Source organism: Mobula birostris, chromosome 3, assembly GCF_030028105.1.
Source record: "Mobula birostris isolate sMobBir1 chromosome 3, sMobBir1.hap1, whole genome shotgun sequence".
Lineage (NCBI taxonomy): Eukaryota > Metazoa > Chordata > Chondrichthyes > Myliobatiformes > Myliobatidae > Mobula > Mobula birostris.
Window position 1 is genome coordinate 19,417,532 of NC_092372.1, and position 16,225 is coordinate 19,433,756.

Sequence of the window (16,225 nt, forward strand, 5' to 3'; positions counted from 1 at the left end):
CCATAGATGCTGCCTGGCCTGCTGGGTTCCTCCAGCATTTGGTGTGTGTTGCTAGGATTTCCAGCATCTGCAGATTTTCTCATTTCCCTTGATGCCTTTTGTATCTAGAAATCTGTCCACCTCCTTGTTAAATATATTCAGTGAATTAGCTTCCAACACTATTAATAGTCCTAAAGAAGAGTCTCAGTCTGAATAGTTGATTCTTTATTCACTTCTATGGATGCTACCTGACCTGCTGAGTTCCTCCAGTATTTTGTGTGTGTTGCTTTGGACTTCCAGTAGCTGCAGACTCTTTTGTGTTTGTCATTAATAGATAGAAACGAAGCTAAGTTGCCAGGTTTCCCAGGGTAGGGAAGTCTAAAACTACATTTAAGGTGAGAGGGAGAAAAAACTTAAGAGACCTCAGGGGCAGAGGGGAGATAAACTGCCGGAGGAAGCTGTAGATGAGGACTTTTGGACAGGCACGTGGATAGAAAACTTTACATGGATAAAGCATTTCACAGGTGTGCTACACATCAAGTGAACAAATTTCTCCTCACCTCACTTCCTACCCTATATCCTGAGAGAGGCTCCTTGTTCAATACTGCACCTTTTCCCAACTAAAGGAAAAATTATGCATCTAGTTTGGTCTAGCACGATCAGATTTTTGGTGTTTTTTAATGTGTACTTTCTCCACTCATTATTTTTAATTCCAGGGAATATGAATCTAGCCAAACTAATCTCTCCTTCCACAATACACTTACCAACACAAGAAGCAGTCCAGTGCACCTTCGTCGCATATCTCTGTATGTTTCATTTGCTAAGGAGACCAAAACAGCCCACAGGAGTCTGAGTAAGGTCACACCTAGACCTTGCATAATTGTAGTAGGACATTTTTGCATTAATTGCCTTGCCACGATCTCCCTTACCTGTGACATTTACCAGGAGCGTTGTATACAAAGGGTGTGAAGCCTTGCTGGGGATCCCTACCACCCATCCCATAATCTTTTTGACCCACTACCATCAGAAAGGAGGTACAGGAGCATTAGGACCAAGACTGCCAGACTGGATAACAGCTTCTTCCATCAGACTGTGAGACTAATTAATGCCTTGCCAACAGCAAGGTCTTTTCCCTAGGATAGCGAGCCTTTTGCTGTTTACAAACTGCATGCACACAACATGCAGTTTGAATTATATTTTATTCACTTATTTGTAGTAATATTTTGTTTTACGTGCTGTGTGTGATATATGTTTTGTGGATGCACTGTGGTCCAGAAGAACGTTGTTTCATTTGGTTATACCATTTTTATGGACAGTCAGATGATAATAAACTTGAATTTGAATGAAGGCCAACACACTATTTGTCTTCTTTATTACTTGTTGCACTCATTTGCATGTTTGCTTTCAGTGGCTGATCTACTAGGACACTGGAGTCCCTTTGTACATGAACATTTCCCAGTCTGCCTCTATTTAAATAATACAGTGTCTTTCTGTTTTCCTACCAAACTGCATCTGGCATATATTTATCTAATAACTCAATTTGTCCAAATCACCTTGCATCCTGAAAAACTCATTTCCACCCAGCTCTGTGTCATTTGCAAATTTAGAAAATAATACCCGAAGAACATAGAATGTTACATCACAGCACAGTACAGTTCCTTCAACCCACAGTGTTATGCCAGCCTTTTAACCTACTATAAGATCAATCTAACCCTTCCTTCCTACATTGCCCTCCACTTTTCTATTATCCATGTGCCTATCTTAGAATTTCTTAAATGCCCCTAATATATCTACCTCTACCACCACCCCTAGCAGGGTGTTCCATGCACTCACCACCTTCTGTTTAAAGAAAAATTACCTGTGACATCCCCTTTCCTCCAATCAACCTAAAATTATGCCCCCTAGTGTTAGCCATTTCCACCCTGGGAAAAAGTCTCTGGCTGTCCACTTGATCTATGCCTCTTGTCTTGTACACTTCTATCAAGTTACCTCGCATTCTCCTTCACTCCAAAGAGGAAAAGGGCCTTATCTAAATTGTTCCTGCAACCAAATCCTTTTAATATACAGTATTCACAAACAAGAGAAAATCTGCAGATGCTGGAAAACAAAGTAATACACACAAAATGCTGGAGGAAATCAGCAGGCCAGGGAACATCTATGGAAAACAGTGAACAGTCAACATTTCTGGCCAAGACCCTTCATATTGATTGTCTTTTGTCAATCTATGTAGATTGTTATCTCCAATCTCCTGTTATCTCCAATCTCCTGTTTGATGTTGATCCCTGCATTATTACAAATCTTGGATCCTTGAGTACACCTCACACAGTTCCATCCTCCTGCAGGTGACCACAATTCTAATGTAGTTATTCTAAGGGGCTTATCTGTCTTCTGGAGCAAAATCTCTTGGTAACCTTTCCTTTCATCAGATGATCTTGTAACATTTACGGATCAGACTCCATCTCCTCAGTTCACTCAATGTCAGCAAGACCAAGGAACTGATTGTAGACTTCAGGAGAGGGAAACCAGAGGTCCAGTGAGGATCAGAGGTGGAGAGGGTCAGCAACTTTAAATTCCTAAGCATTACTATCTTAGAGGACCTGTCCTGGACCCATCACATAACCGTAACTGCAAAGAAAGCACGACAATGTCACTACGTCCATAGGAGTCTGTGGAGATTCAGCATGACATCAAAAACATTGACAAACTTCTATAGATGTGTCGTGGAGAGGGTATTGATTGGCTGCATCATGGCCTGGTTTGGGAACACCAATGTCTTTGAATGGAAGATCTCACAAAAGGTAGTGGATTCAGCCCAGCACATCACGGGTAAAGCCCGCCCAACCATACAGCACATCTACATGAAACACTGTCGTAGGAAAGCAGCATCCATTATCAAAGATCCACACCACCCAGGCAATGCTGCCATCAGGTAGAAGGTACAGGTGCCTCAGAACTCACGCCACCAGTATCAAGAACAGTTACTACTCCTCAATAATCAGGCTCTTGAACGAAAGAGGATAACTACACTCATCTATTGAGATGACAACCAATGATCTCACTTTAAGGACTCTCTCTTGTTATTTCATATTCTTGTTATTTATTGCTATTTATTTATATTTGCATTTCCACAGTTTGTTGCCTTCTGTGCTCTGGTTGATCTTTCATTGATCCTGTTATAGTTATTATTTTATAGTTTTGCTGAGAATGGCACAGGAAATGAATCTCAGGGTTGTATGTAGTGACTCTGATAATAAAGTTTACTTTGAACTTTGAACACCAAATTTCCTCAGACCACAGACTTTACCATAATTGTTGTTGCTTTGGACACAAAATCCACAAATTGCAACAGTTCCGCATCTTGAGTGTTAATCAAACTACTAATTTCAGTTTACAAAAGGAAGCTTGGTTGTAAATTTTAGTAATTTCATGTTAACTTAAAACTTAGCCCATAATCACTACCAAGTAGTTCATGTCTTATCTGTACATATGAAACATTACCTGCCCCATTCTGTTATAAAGTAATTGATCAAAATGCCAATGTGGAATACCTTTTATTAGTCACCATGATCGCTACCTCACCAGCCTCTACTCGCAAACAATTCAGGCATTTTAAACCCAACTTTTTAAATTAGCAGAATTAGAATCAGATCCAGGTTTAGTGTCACTGACATTTATTTATTTATTTATCAGGATACAATGTGGAATAGGCCCTTCAATTCTGTGATTTAATCCTAGCCTAACCACAGGCCAATTTACAATGACCAATAGCCTACCAAAAGATACATCTTTGGATGGAGGAAACCAGAGCACCCAGAGGAAACCCACACCATCACAGAAAGAAAGTACAAACTCTTTACAGGCAGCAGTGGGAATTGAACCTAGGTCACCTGTACTGTAAAACATGTGCTAACCACTACACCACCGTGCTGCCCGTTGTCATGAAATGTGTTGTTTTGTGGTAGCAGTGGAGTACAGTACATAAAAATTACTATAAATTGCAATAAGAAATAAACAGTATACAGGTATACAGTATTCAAAAGTTTAAATCCTTTCCATAGGTTTCAGTGAGATCCCCCCACCATTCTTCTGAATTCCAATGAGTAAAGGCCCAGAGCCATCAAATAAAATCCATCACAAGCCCCTGTCCCTATTACATTCATAGTAATGTTTATTGTTTCATCAGTTATACACATTTCCAGTTCCATCCGAGGGCAGTTGTTAAACAGCAGAAGGATACAGCAGGTGAAGAAGGCAGTTCACCTTCCCAGGGGCAATCAGGGATGTGTGCCTCCTGACTTTTAGACCATAAGAACATGAGGAAGAACTTCTTCACTCAGAGGGTGGTGGGTGCGTGCAGCGTACTGCCAACGGAAGTTAGTCCTGACGAAGGGTCTCGGCCCAAAACTGTACCCCTTCCTGGAGATGCTGCCTGGCCTGCTGTGTTAACCAGCAACTTTTATGTGTGTCACTTGAAATTCCAGCATCTGCAGACTTCCTCGTGTTTGCCAGCGGAAGTGGCGGGTTCGGGTTTGATTTCAACATTTAAGAGAAATTTGGGGGGGGGGAATATGAAGGGCTATGGTCTGGTGCAGGTTGGTAGGACTAGACAGATTAATAGTTTGGCACAGACTAGATGGGCTGAAGGGCCTGTTTCTGTGCTGTAGAGTTCTATGAATCTAAGACCATAAAACATGGGAGTGGAATTAGAACATTTGGCCCACCGACTCTGTTCCTCCATTCCAATATGGCTGATTTATTATCCCTCTCAATCCCATTCTCTCGCCTTCTGCCTGTAACTTGTCAACCTCCACTTTAAAAATACCCAATGACTTGGCCTCCATAGCCGTCTGTGGCAATGAATTCCACAGATTCTCCACCCTCTGGCTAAAGAACTTTCTCCTCATCGCTGTTCTGAAGGGACCGACAGAACTGAAAAATAAACTCGCAGTCTTCTTCTCCATATATTAGATTTATTTCCAAAACTTTCTTTATGTGTTAGATTAGTGAACCGCGTCAAACGTTTGTTGCTATTAATTTTGCATAGTAGGAATATCATCTCAGGGACGTCAAACCTAGTTGATCTAAAGCAATCCGATCACAATAAAAGGGTCTATTCGAGTTTGTCCACCCCTTCTCCAGAATTGACTCAACCAACCTATTCAATAATTCTGTCCACGTAACTTTAGCATGCTAGTTCCAGCAGACAGTCCGATTTATCTTCAAGTAAGCAGAACTTAACAATTTTTCCCAACCTTGAGACGGGAGTTAATGGCACAACTTGATATGTGATGTCTTGTTTAGATAAATTTAAAGAGAGAAGTCTGCTTTAAATGACCGATTAGTACTTATTTTAGCGAAGCGAAGGAAAGATTCAGATCGGTGCAAAAAACATTTGAGTGTTCTTTCTGCGACATAATCGCGACAGCAGAATAGTGTTTGCTTACCCGCAGACGTTACTCATTAGGGAGCCTGACAGAAGCTGAGATGAGGCTTGTCACGTTGGTGCTGCTTGCCGCCTGTTTTCCTCAAGTAACTTCATTTAAAGGTAAGGCGAACTTCCCCTTTAATATTTTACCTTCATGGAGGATGCGAGATTTGAACGTTTTCTCAATCAATGTGGTTCATATCTGAAATCTGGCATTGCGTCAAAAATAAACCATAGTTGAGTGTAATGGGGACTGGATACTGGGAAGGCGGAAACTTGAAAGGTAACTAATTGCAAGAAAGTTTTGTGTCTGAGATGCGGGCTATAAAAATCATTTAAAGATCATTGTTAAACCAATAAATATATCCATGCAAAAGGAACAAAGTGTCACGAAGTGTCATTAAGATTCCAAACAGCAGCACTGGATTCGCGCCGCAGACCCGCTCTCACTGCTCCAGGTTCAGGAACAGTTATTACCCCTCGGCCAACAGGCTCTTGCACCAAAGGGGCTTAACTTGACTCGCCCCATCACTGAACTGTTTCCACAACCTATGGGCTCACTTCCAAAGGCTCTTCATCTCATATTCTCCATATTTATTGCTTATTTTTTTCTTTGGTACTTGCGCAGTTTGCTTGCTTTTGCACATTAGGTGCGGTCTTTCATTGTGGTTCTTGGATTTACTGTGTATGCCTGCAAGAAAACGAATCTCGGGGTTGTATATGGTGACATATATGTACTTTCATAATAAATTTACCTTGAAGTTTTGAACTGATATTTCGTGCATCTTCTTTTTGTTTCCTAAACTAAATCGCGCTTTTGCCTGTTGAATTTCGTCAGCCACGCTCTGTCATTCATTAGCGACCGAAATTCTGCTATTAACTTCCCCACAGTTTACTAAGTTTTGTTTCATTTTCGTACTTTGAAAGTATAATCTCAGTACAATAAACCAAGTCAAAGTAGGCGTGGTACAAGTACTAAAATTTTGTTCATTTCTCTCCAATAAAGTTAACTGTTTTCTGCATTCTGAAACAGTTTTCACTTCGACGTTCTTCAGCCCGAGATTCGTGGATCTGTGGAATTTGTTGCCACAGGCGGCTGTGGAGGCCATGTCATTGGGTATATTTAAGGCAGAGGTTGATAGATTCTTGATAAGTCAGGGCATGAAGATATGCGAGGAGAAGACAGCAGATTGGGGCTGAGAGGGAAATGGAGTCGCCATAGCAGAGCAGACTTGTTGGGCCAAATGGCCTAATTCTGCTGATATATTTTATGGTCTTATGTCTTATGGCTCCCACTGTAATCCTACGGTATTCAACTTGATAAAATCTGCATTATGTGATGCTTAATCAAATGTTAATTACAAACCAAAAATCATAAAACTACAATTAGTGGAGAATGAATTTTTTTAAAAACACAAAATCTTGTAAACATTCAGCCGATAAGGAAGTATTCGTGAAAAGTTTATAGCACACAGAATATAACATGGGAAAATGAGGTCATCCACTAAAATAGAAATAAGTTTTTAGATGGTGGGAGCTTGAAAGGCTGTTGGTTCGGTATTTAAAGGAACGTTGTTGTGAACTAACCTACAAACTGGTAGGTCATTGGAATGTGGAAAGACACTGGAGCACCCAGAGGAATCTCACATGTTCACAGGGAGGACATACAAACTCCTTCCAGACAGCACCAGAATTAAACTGATTGCCACGCCTCAGCAATAACTCTTACACTCAGAACTACTCAGCAGGGCTGGGTAAGGTCACTCAGTGCTGAATGTTCAAGACAGAAATGATAGATTTTAAAAATTGTTATAATTCATTCTTTCTCTCACTCTCCTTTTTCTCCCTCTGTCCCTCTGAATATACCCTTTGCCCATCCTCTTCGTTCCCCCCCCCCTTGTCTTTCTTCCCGGACCTCCTGTCCCATGATCCTCTCGTATCCCCTTTTGCCTATCACCTGTCCAGCTTTTGGCTCTATCCCTCCCCCTCCTGTCTTCCCCTATCATTTTGGATCTCCCCCTCCCCCTCCAACTTTCAAATCCCTTACTCACTCTTCCTTCAGTTAGTCCTGACGAAGGGTCTCGGCCTGAAACGTCGACTGCACCTCTTCCTAGAGATGCAGCCTGGCCTGCTGCGTTCACCAGCAACTTTGATGTGCGTTGCTTGAATTTCCAGCATCTGCAGAATTCCTGTTGTTTATAATTAAGATGCCTTCCCTGTCATTTCTGGAGATGTCAACCAGGCAGGGCAGCTTGAAGAAATCTCAGAACAACTACCACCAGTTTATCACCTGTGGACCAGAGGAGCCCACACACTTGATCTCTGTTGTACCACCATCGAGAACACTTACCGTGCCATCCCAACGCCCACACTTTGGAAAGTCTGATCACCTGGTTGTACTTCTACTCTCAGTGCATAGGCAGAGATTAAAGACAGCATCAGCAGTGGTGAGGTCCAAGAAGATACTGTCAAGGGAGGCCAGAAGAGCACTTACAGGTCTGCTTCGAGTTGGTGGACGAGACAATATTCAGAGATTTATCTTTGAGTCTGAAAGAATATCTCACTGTTGTCACTGACTTCATCAAGACCTGTGTGGGACTTCAAGAACATACTCAACATTCCCAAAACAAAAACCATGGATGAGCCAGGAGTTTTGTTGTTTGCTGAGGGCTGGGTCTGTGGCATTCAAGACTGCTGATCCAGATCTATGCAAGAAGCACAGGTATAACCTATTTCGAGAGTGAAAAACAATTCTGATTGAAGTTAGAGATGGAATCAGATGGACATCAGCTCTGGCAGGGTTTGCAAGGCAAAACCTAGCATCATGAGTGGCTGTGATGGGCTTAACGACTTTTATGTATGCTTTGAAAAGGAGAATAACACTACAGGTGTGAATCCCTGCAGCATCTGTGACCTCTGTCTCAGAGGCTGACATCGGAACATCTTTCAAGATGTCAGGCCCTGTTAGGGTAGCTGGTAGGGCACTGAAAACCTGTGCCAGCCAATTGACGGGAGTGTTCAAGAACATCTTCAATCTCCCACGGCTACAGTCAAAGGTTCCCACCAGCTTCAAAGGAAGAGCAGGGGGAGTTGCCTCAATGACTATTGCCCAGTTGCACTCACATCCACTGTGTTTTGAGATGTTGGTCACGCCCAGAATCAACTCCTGCCAAAGCAAGAAGCTGGACCAACTGCAACTTGCCTAGAGCCACAATAGGTCTATAGCAGTCAATACCACTGGCTCTCCACTTGGCCTTGGATCACTGAGACAGCAGCATTCCCTAAGTCAGGATGCTATTTATTGATTGCAGCTCAGCGTTCAACACAATTATATCCTCAGTTCTAATCAGCAAGTTCCAAAACCTAGGCCTCTATATCTTCCTCTGCAACTGGATACTCAACTTCCTCATTGGGCGCCCACAGTCAGTGCCAATCCGAAATAACATCTCTTCCTCACTGGCACACCTCAAGGATGTGTGCTTAACCCACTGCTCAACTCTCTCTACAGCCATGACTGTGTGGCTAGGCCCAGTTCAAACGCCATCTATAACTTTGCTGATGACACAACTTATTGTTGACAGAATTTCAGATGGTGACGAGGTGATGTCACAGCAACAACCAATGTCCATAAAATCAAGGGATTGGTTATGGACTTCTGGAAGGTGAAGTTGAGGGGACATACACCAGTCCCAACAAGAGATCAGAAGTGGAGAGGATGAGCAGTTTCAATCTCCTGGGTGTCAACATCTCTGAAGAGCGAGCCTGGGCCCAACATTGATGCAATCACAAAGAAGGCACGACAGCAGCTTTATTTCATTGGAAGTTTGGGGAGATTTGGAATGTCATCAAAGACTTGCAAATTTCTGCAGATGTACTGTGGAGAGCATTCTAGCTCGTTGCCTCACCAACTGGTATGAAGGGGCCGCTGCGCAGGATTGGAAAAAGCTGCAGAAATTTGTAAACTCAGCCAGCTCCATCATGGGCACCAGCCTCCTCAGCACTGAGGACACCTTCAAAAGGCGATGCCTCCAAACGGTGGCGTCTGTCATTAAGGACTCCCATCACCCAGGACATGCTTCTTCTAGTTGCTACTATTAAAGAGGAGGGATGGAGTATGAAGACACACCACCAAGGTTTCAGGAGCAGCTTCTTCCCCCTGCCATCAGAGTTCTGAATGGACAATGAACCCATGTACACTATCTCTCTATTGTTATTCTTTCTTTGCTCTCTTTTGGAACTACTTATTTAATTTATTTTTATATATATATATTTCTTATTGTAATTTATAGATTTTTATTATTATGTATTGCACTGTGCTACTGCTGCAAAAGAACAAATTTCACCATATACAGAACTATGCAAGAGTTAAGAGTTAAAAATACACGTGGACTAAGATGTTAACTGTCCTGTGCTATCACCAGTGGGATCATCAGTTGATCTGCCACCTGTCTTCAGGAGTTTTGGCCCGCTTATGATCAAGACTCCCTCGAGGTGGTGGGCCAGCAGTGCTAAAGCACCACCTCCCACTGGTGAGCTTAAAAACTTGGCATCTGCCTCTATCAGTCACTTCCATCCAACAGATAGTCTGCTCTTCAGGTGTCTATGCAACTATTGAAGGGCTTGCAAGATATGTATACACTATCTGACTATCTGCCCCTCTGGACATACTTGGTCCACACACATGCTGATCCTTTCTCTGCTGCCTCAGCTACAGCCCTGCTGGTTGACTTGATCTCTCTTCGAGTGAAGCCAAGGTCACGCAGCCACTTCTGGAAAGTGAACGCAATAAACCCACGGCAGCCTACTTCGAATGGGTAGCATGAGACCTTCCACCCTCTGTCTCTGCACTCTGATCTTAACTCTGCATACTTGGTTAACTTGTGCTCATGGGCTTCATCGATGTTGTCTTCCCAGGGGACTGTGAGTTCACCAATAACCACTTCTCTACTGGTGTCAGACCATACGATTCTATCTGGATGCAATGTGGTGAAAGCTATTTGCTCCGGGAAACTGCCTTTCCCATCCAGGTCAGCCTTGACACACCAATCATTGGCTGAAGAAAGTATGCTTGATCGTGAGCCTGTGCTGTACACTCTTGACTTGGAGCCTTTTTTCACAAATGATATGTGATGTTCTGTGCAGCATGGGGCATGAGATAAGTTGTGCTGCAGTATTCTCTGCTCTACTGCTTCTGTTACAACTTTGAAAACGTTGTTATGTCTCCAAGTGTACATGCCACTGGAAAGATTGACTCTGCATGCACTCAAAATATGTTGAAGTGTTCTCTTCTCACCACAAGTAGCACACCTGTCTGTCTTATCTTCATCCCAGGTGCTGAGGTTGGCAGGTGTCGGGAGCAGATCATACGCTGCTCTGCATAGAAAAGAAATGCGGAGCGGTTCCATCTGCCACAGAACATTCCAGGATAGATGTCGTTGTTCAACACTTTCCCACCAGGTCCAAGCCCCTTGTTTGGCCAGGCCAGCTGTTTTAGCTAACCTCTTCTCCTTTTCCACCTCTCGTACTTATTGTGTTACAAGCTCACGGCGCTCCTTACCTGTAGAAGATGACCACCATTTGTGGGTTGTCCACCCAAGTCCCTGGCAGCCTAGCTGGATAGCCCCAACCGTTTCCTTGTGCTTCAATCTAGACTCTGCCTCATCAACTGTTACACGGGCTGACCACTTCCTGCCTGATCTCACATCCGGCTGGGTGTTCTTGATGACAGGGTCTTTTGAGTCTCGAAGCATCAAGAATGATCTTACCTTGGCAACCTTGACCTCTTCAATAAGGGATTGCACTGGGATGGTAAGCTTTGTCTGGCTACTGTGGATTGCAACATTGGTGAGGCTGCTCGGTACTCCAAGCCACTTCTTCACATACTTGTTGATCTTCCGTTCCATTGCCTCAACATGCGACATTGCCACTTCATAGACAGTCAGTGGCCACATTATCTGTGGCATCAGTCCGTACTGCAAGCACCACAACTTCAACTTGCCAGGCAAGCCACACTTGACGACAGACATCAGACCTCTGCTGATCTGTTGTCCTGTCTCCTGAACCCTCTTGGTGTCTCTCAGCTCCTCTGTGTACCATCGCCCGAGGCTCTTAACTGGTTGGGCCTGACTGGATGGAATCTCCTCTCCACAAAGGATGAAATGAAAGTCAACCAGCTTTCCTCTCCTAAGAACAAGGCTCCTTGACTTCTTGGTCTTGAACTTCATTCTTCCCCAATTCATTAGCTCCTTGAGTCTAGATAGTACATCTTCCACTGCCTCCGTGCTGAGACCCAAAAAGATGAGATCATCCATGAACGCTCATATTGGCGGTAACTTCCCTCCACCATCAAGTGCGACACCTGGTCCCACTGATTCTGCAGCCCTCACAATAACCTCCATGGCTAACACAAAAAGGCTGGGTGAAATTGCACATCCCATTGGGATTCCAACATCCAAGCTCTGCCACCTAGTTGTAAACTGCTGAGTGGAAAACCTCATCTGGAATTCGTTGTAGTACTGCATAACAAAGTTCCTCACCTTAGCAGGAATCTATAGGAATTCCATCGCAAACTCAATCAGGACATGGGGAACAGAACCATACGCATTTGCCAGATCAAGCCAAACTACAGCCAGGTTTCTTCTCAACCTTTTTGACTCCTGGATGGTATGCCATATCATACTAGAATGTTCAAGACATCCTGGGAAGCCTGGTATTCCTGCCTTCTGCACAGATGTATTTACTAATCCATTCTCTATCACAAATGAAGATACTCCTTCTGCCAAAATGCCAAACATAATCTTCCCCTCTAAATTCAGGAGTGAAATTGGTCGGAACTGATTCAATGTAGAAGAATTCTCTACCTTCGGGATGTATACTCCTTCATCCTCACTCCATGACAAAGGAACAACACCTTGTCTCCACACCACCTTTAACAGTCTCCACAAGTATTTCCTCAGCTCTTCACACTTCTTGAACACCCTATACGGCACTCCATTAGGTCCTGGCACTAAGCCTGACCTTGCCTTTCTGATGAACCATTCGACTTCTGCCAATTTGGGTTCTGACAGATCGGACTTCACTCCTGGCTTGGTAGGCTTCACAAGCCCCAAAATGTCAAGCAAAGGAGCCTCCCGCTGTTCGTTAGAGTAGCTGCTTGCCAGGTGATCCTCAAGTTCTTGTTGAAAGGTGATAAGCTGCCTGCTCTTACTTTGTTCAGACAATTTCTTTGTGAACTCGTGAGGGCTCTCAAAGAATGTCTTTCTTGCCTTCTCTCTCCTTTCTCTTTTTACATTGTGACTCTGCACGACAGAGTGACGCTAACTTTATTCGAAAATGCTCTCGGAGATCAGCAAGCCCTGGCTTGTCACCCTCACTTGCTACCTTCCACCTCTGTCTCAACGATCTGAGCTCTCTCCTCAACCTACTGATCTCCTTCTGGCGCCTGCTTGGTTGCTGTGTAGGCTTTGCTTTCTTCAACTCAACCAAACCAAATCTGTACTTTCTAACATCGTAAATCATATCATCCATCACTTCCAACTTTCTCTTTGATGTTCCCCTGAGAGTGTTCTCCAACATCATACTGATATCCTCATCAAACACACGCCAAGCCTTCTCATCTGCCATTGCTTTCCACTTGACCTTCCTCTTCTTCTCTACCTCCACACCACCGCCATCATGCGAAGGATCTACCTGGGTACTGTGGTCTGAAACCTGACCTGAGTTATCTCTTGTCTGACCTGGATGACTCTCTCCAGAGCGAATCGCTGTGGCTTGTGAATCAGGTGTTGAAAAGACCACATCATCTGTGCTTGGTGAAGTAATCTCATCTTCATCCACTGGGATGGAATAGCACCTCAACTTTGCTTGGTGGATTCGTACACCTTTAATGCTGGAAAACACTCTCCCACACCAACACACTGGACACTCAGAGCCTCTTATCCCAGCTCTTGGTCGTAGTCGTTCCCTGTAATTAACTGTATCCGTCTGATTGGGTCCATCATTCTCCCTCCCTCTTGGAGGCACATATAAAACATTCTGTAAAGCAAAGATGTTTTCAAAAATAATGAAATGAAATGTTTCTAAATATCAAAAAAATACAATAAAGAGCAGTAAACAGTAAAAAACAAAATCAAATCAATATTTGGTGTGACCATCCTTTGCCTTTAAAACTGCATCAGTTCTCTTAGGTACACTGTCGTGCAGTTTTATAAGAAAATTGGCTGTTAGGTTGTTTCAAGCCTCTTGGAGAACTTGCCACAGTTCTTCTGCAGACTTTGGCTGTCTTGCTTGCTTCTGTCCTTCCAGGTAATCACAGACAGCCTCAATGATGTTGAGATCATGTCTCTGTAGAGGCCATCCGATCTGAAACCATAAAAAGTCTAGGGTGCCCAAGACTTTTGCACAGTATTGTATGTCAGTGATGGTAAACCTGACTGATTCTCGTAGGGAGTTAGTACAATAAAGTGGTATTGAGGTTCAAGATCAGTGGTGACTTTGTGGAATAGCAGAGAAAGTATGAGTACTGGATAAACTCATGTTTTTTTCCTTATATTTTTACGTTCGTGTCCCACACTCTACCTCTTTGTTATCTCCTTTGACTCCATCTGACAAGTCCCCATTAGTTTGATGGCCTTCCCTCTGCAGGAAATGTACAGTATGGTGATGGCTGACTATGAAGTGGAGGTGAGAATCCTATCTTCCTTGCTGCTGTCTGAAAATCTTGGTAGTGCTGGCAACCTGCCTTTATGAGCAAAGTGCAAGGGTCGCCACATCATGGAAACCAGCCTCCCCTCCATGAACTCTGTCTACATTTATCACTGCCTCAGTAATGCAGCCAGCAGAATCAAAGACCCTAACCCAGACACTCTCTTCTCCTCTCTTCTGTTGGGCAAAATAAAAACAAAAGCCTAAAAGCATGTACCACAAGACTCAAGGGCAGCTTCTACCCCAATTATAAGACTAAAAAAATTTCCCTAGTAGGATAAATTGGACTCTTGACCTCAGTCTGTCTCGTTGTGATCTTTCACCTTATTGTTTGCCCGCACTACACCTTCTCTGTAGCGTTTACACTTTATTCTGCATTGTTGCCATTTTATCTTGTTCTACCTCAATACACTGTGCAATAACTTCATCCGTATGAAAGATTTTCGTTGTAGCTCAGTACATTTGAAAATAATAAGCCTATGCTAATTCCAATTATTTGTCCTCCAAAAGATAGAACAAATGAGGTGAAAAGATGCGGAGTGGTAAGCCAAATGTGAGCTATTAAAATCAAAATGATACCTTGTTCATATGTTTTTACTGTATAAATATATAGAATTATAAATTCAGTCAAATAGACATGGTTATTTAATAATGACAGAAGAAAGCTTTACAAAAATAATCTGTAAATTTGCTATGATTATAACATACAAAATTTGAAGAAGCCATATTTGGTTTGTCATGCTTTTCGAAATGGAGGCACGTTGTTGTATCACCAAAAGGGAATTAATAATTAAGTATGAACACAGATGTATATGCAACACACACAAAACGCTGGAGGAACTCAGCTATGGAAATGAATAAACCTTTGACTTCTCGGGCCAAGACCCTTTGTCATGACTGAAAAGAAAGGAGGAAGATGCCAGAATAAAATGGTGGGGTGAGGGGAAGGAGGTTAGCTGAAGGAGATAGATTAAGCCAGATGTAAATTGTTATCATTCAAGCTGCAAATTGCACAAAAACACTTCAGGTAAGGAACAAATGGAAAATTAACAATACTTAATGACTTGACCAAGTTGCACGAATATATTTGTATGTGGATCATGCCACAATAATATCTTATGTCTTTTTATATTCTTTTTCTTAGAGATTCCAGGCTTCAACATCAAGAATGTCCGTCTGGGCAAATGTATCCAGGCAAACAGTGAGAACAGTCGAGTTTCTCTCACTGAGTGTGATCAAGATTCCACACAGCAGCTCTGGAGATGGGATTCCCAGCTAAACTACATTGTCAGCATTAAAACCAACCAATGCCTGACAGTTCCTAAACCTAATGAATTTGGAGCTGTGAAACTGGAGCCCTGTGGTGATCAACAAGCTCAGGCATGGAAGTGCAGCAAACGTGGCCATTTAACTCTGGAGGGCTACAGCTTACATCTTAATATAAAGCACAAGACAAAGAAGGTGCATGTTTCCCATGAGAAAGGCAAATTAAACAAGTGGCATACATTGAAAGATGAAATCATTTGTACAGAGACCAATCAAGTTTTGCAGCATGAAGGTACACCAAATATTCTTGTCTTACAATCAATTATAGTGACAGGTATGGAGGAACATTGACAAAATAGAGGGGCTTGATCATAAGAGGATTACAGAAAACCATATCTCATCCATCCTCCTGTAGATCTCTGCCATGTGTTCAAATTCAAGTTCAGATTTTTATCAAACTATGAGATCTCACAGCGTTCAAATTAAAAATTAGAAAAATTTTAAATTTAAAAAAAATCTTTATTTCTTATTTCTTTTTTAAAATCTTGATTTGTTTAAAAATGTTATAATTTCTTATTTTGCTACATTTTGGAAATATTTTAACGGGATTAAAATATGATTTAAGTTAGTGGATAAGAAAGCTACTGGTAATTTTTGTATATTCCTGGTATAGGATTTACAAATGTAGATGAGTTTCTGAAATTTGTCTTAGTATAGATTATTTATTCCAGGTAAATAAAATTGCCTGGCATTACAGAAAATTTACAATGCATAAAACCATTCGGCCCATTGTATTCCTGCCAGTCAAATAAAAGTTTCCCACTTCCTAGTCTCATTTTTAGCCATAATTTA

The 16,225-nt window shown here is 42.4% G+C and overlaps 1 protein-coding gene across 1 annotated transcript in view; it reads left to right on the plus strand.

The window, feature by feature from the left end:
* Nucleotides 1-5,202: 5,202 nt before the first annotated feature.
* Nucleotides 5,203-16,225, plus strand: part of LOC140194544 (uncharacterized) — a 51,323-nt gene continuing 40,300 nt past the window's right edge. Inside the window, exons 1-2 of the mRNA XM_072251760.1 lie at nt 5,203-5,524; nt 15,252-15,665. Coding sequence (XP_072107861.1) covers nt 5,464-5,524; nt 15,252-15,665 — 475 coding nt within the window. The 5' untranslated portion in view covers nt 5,203-5,463. The remainder of the gene's footprint in view (nt 5,525-15,251; nt 15,666-16,225) is intronic.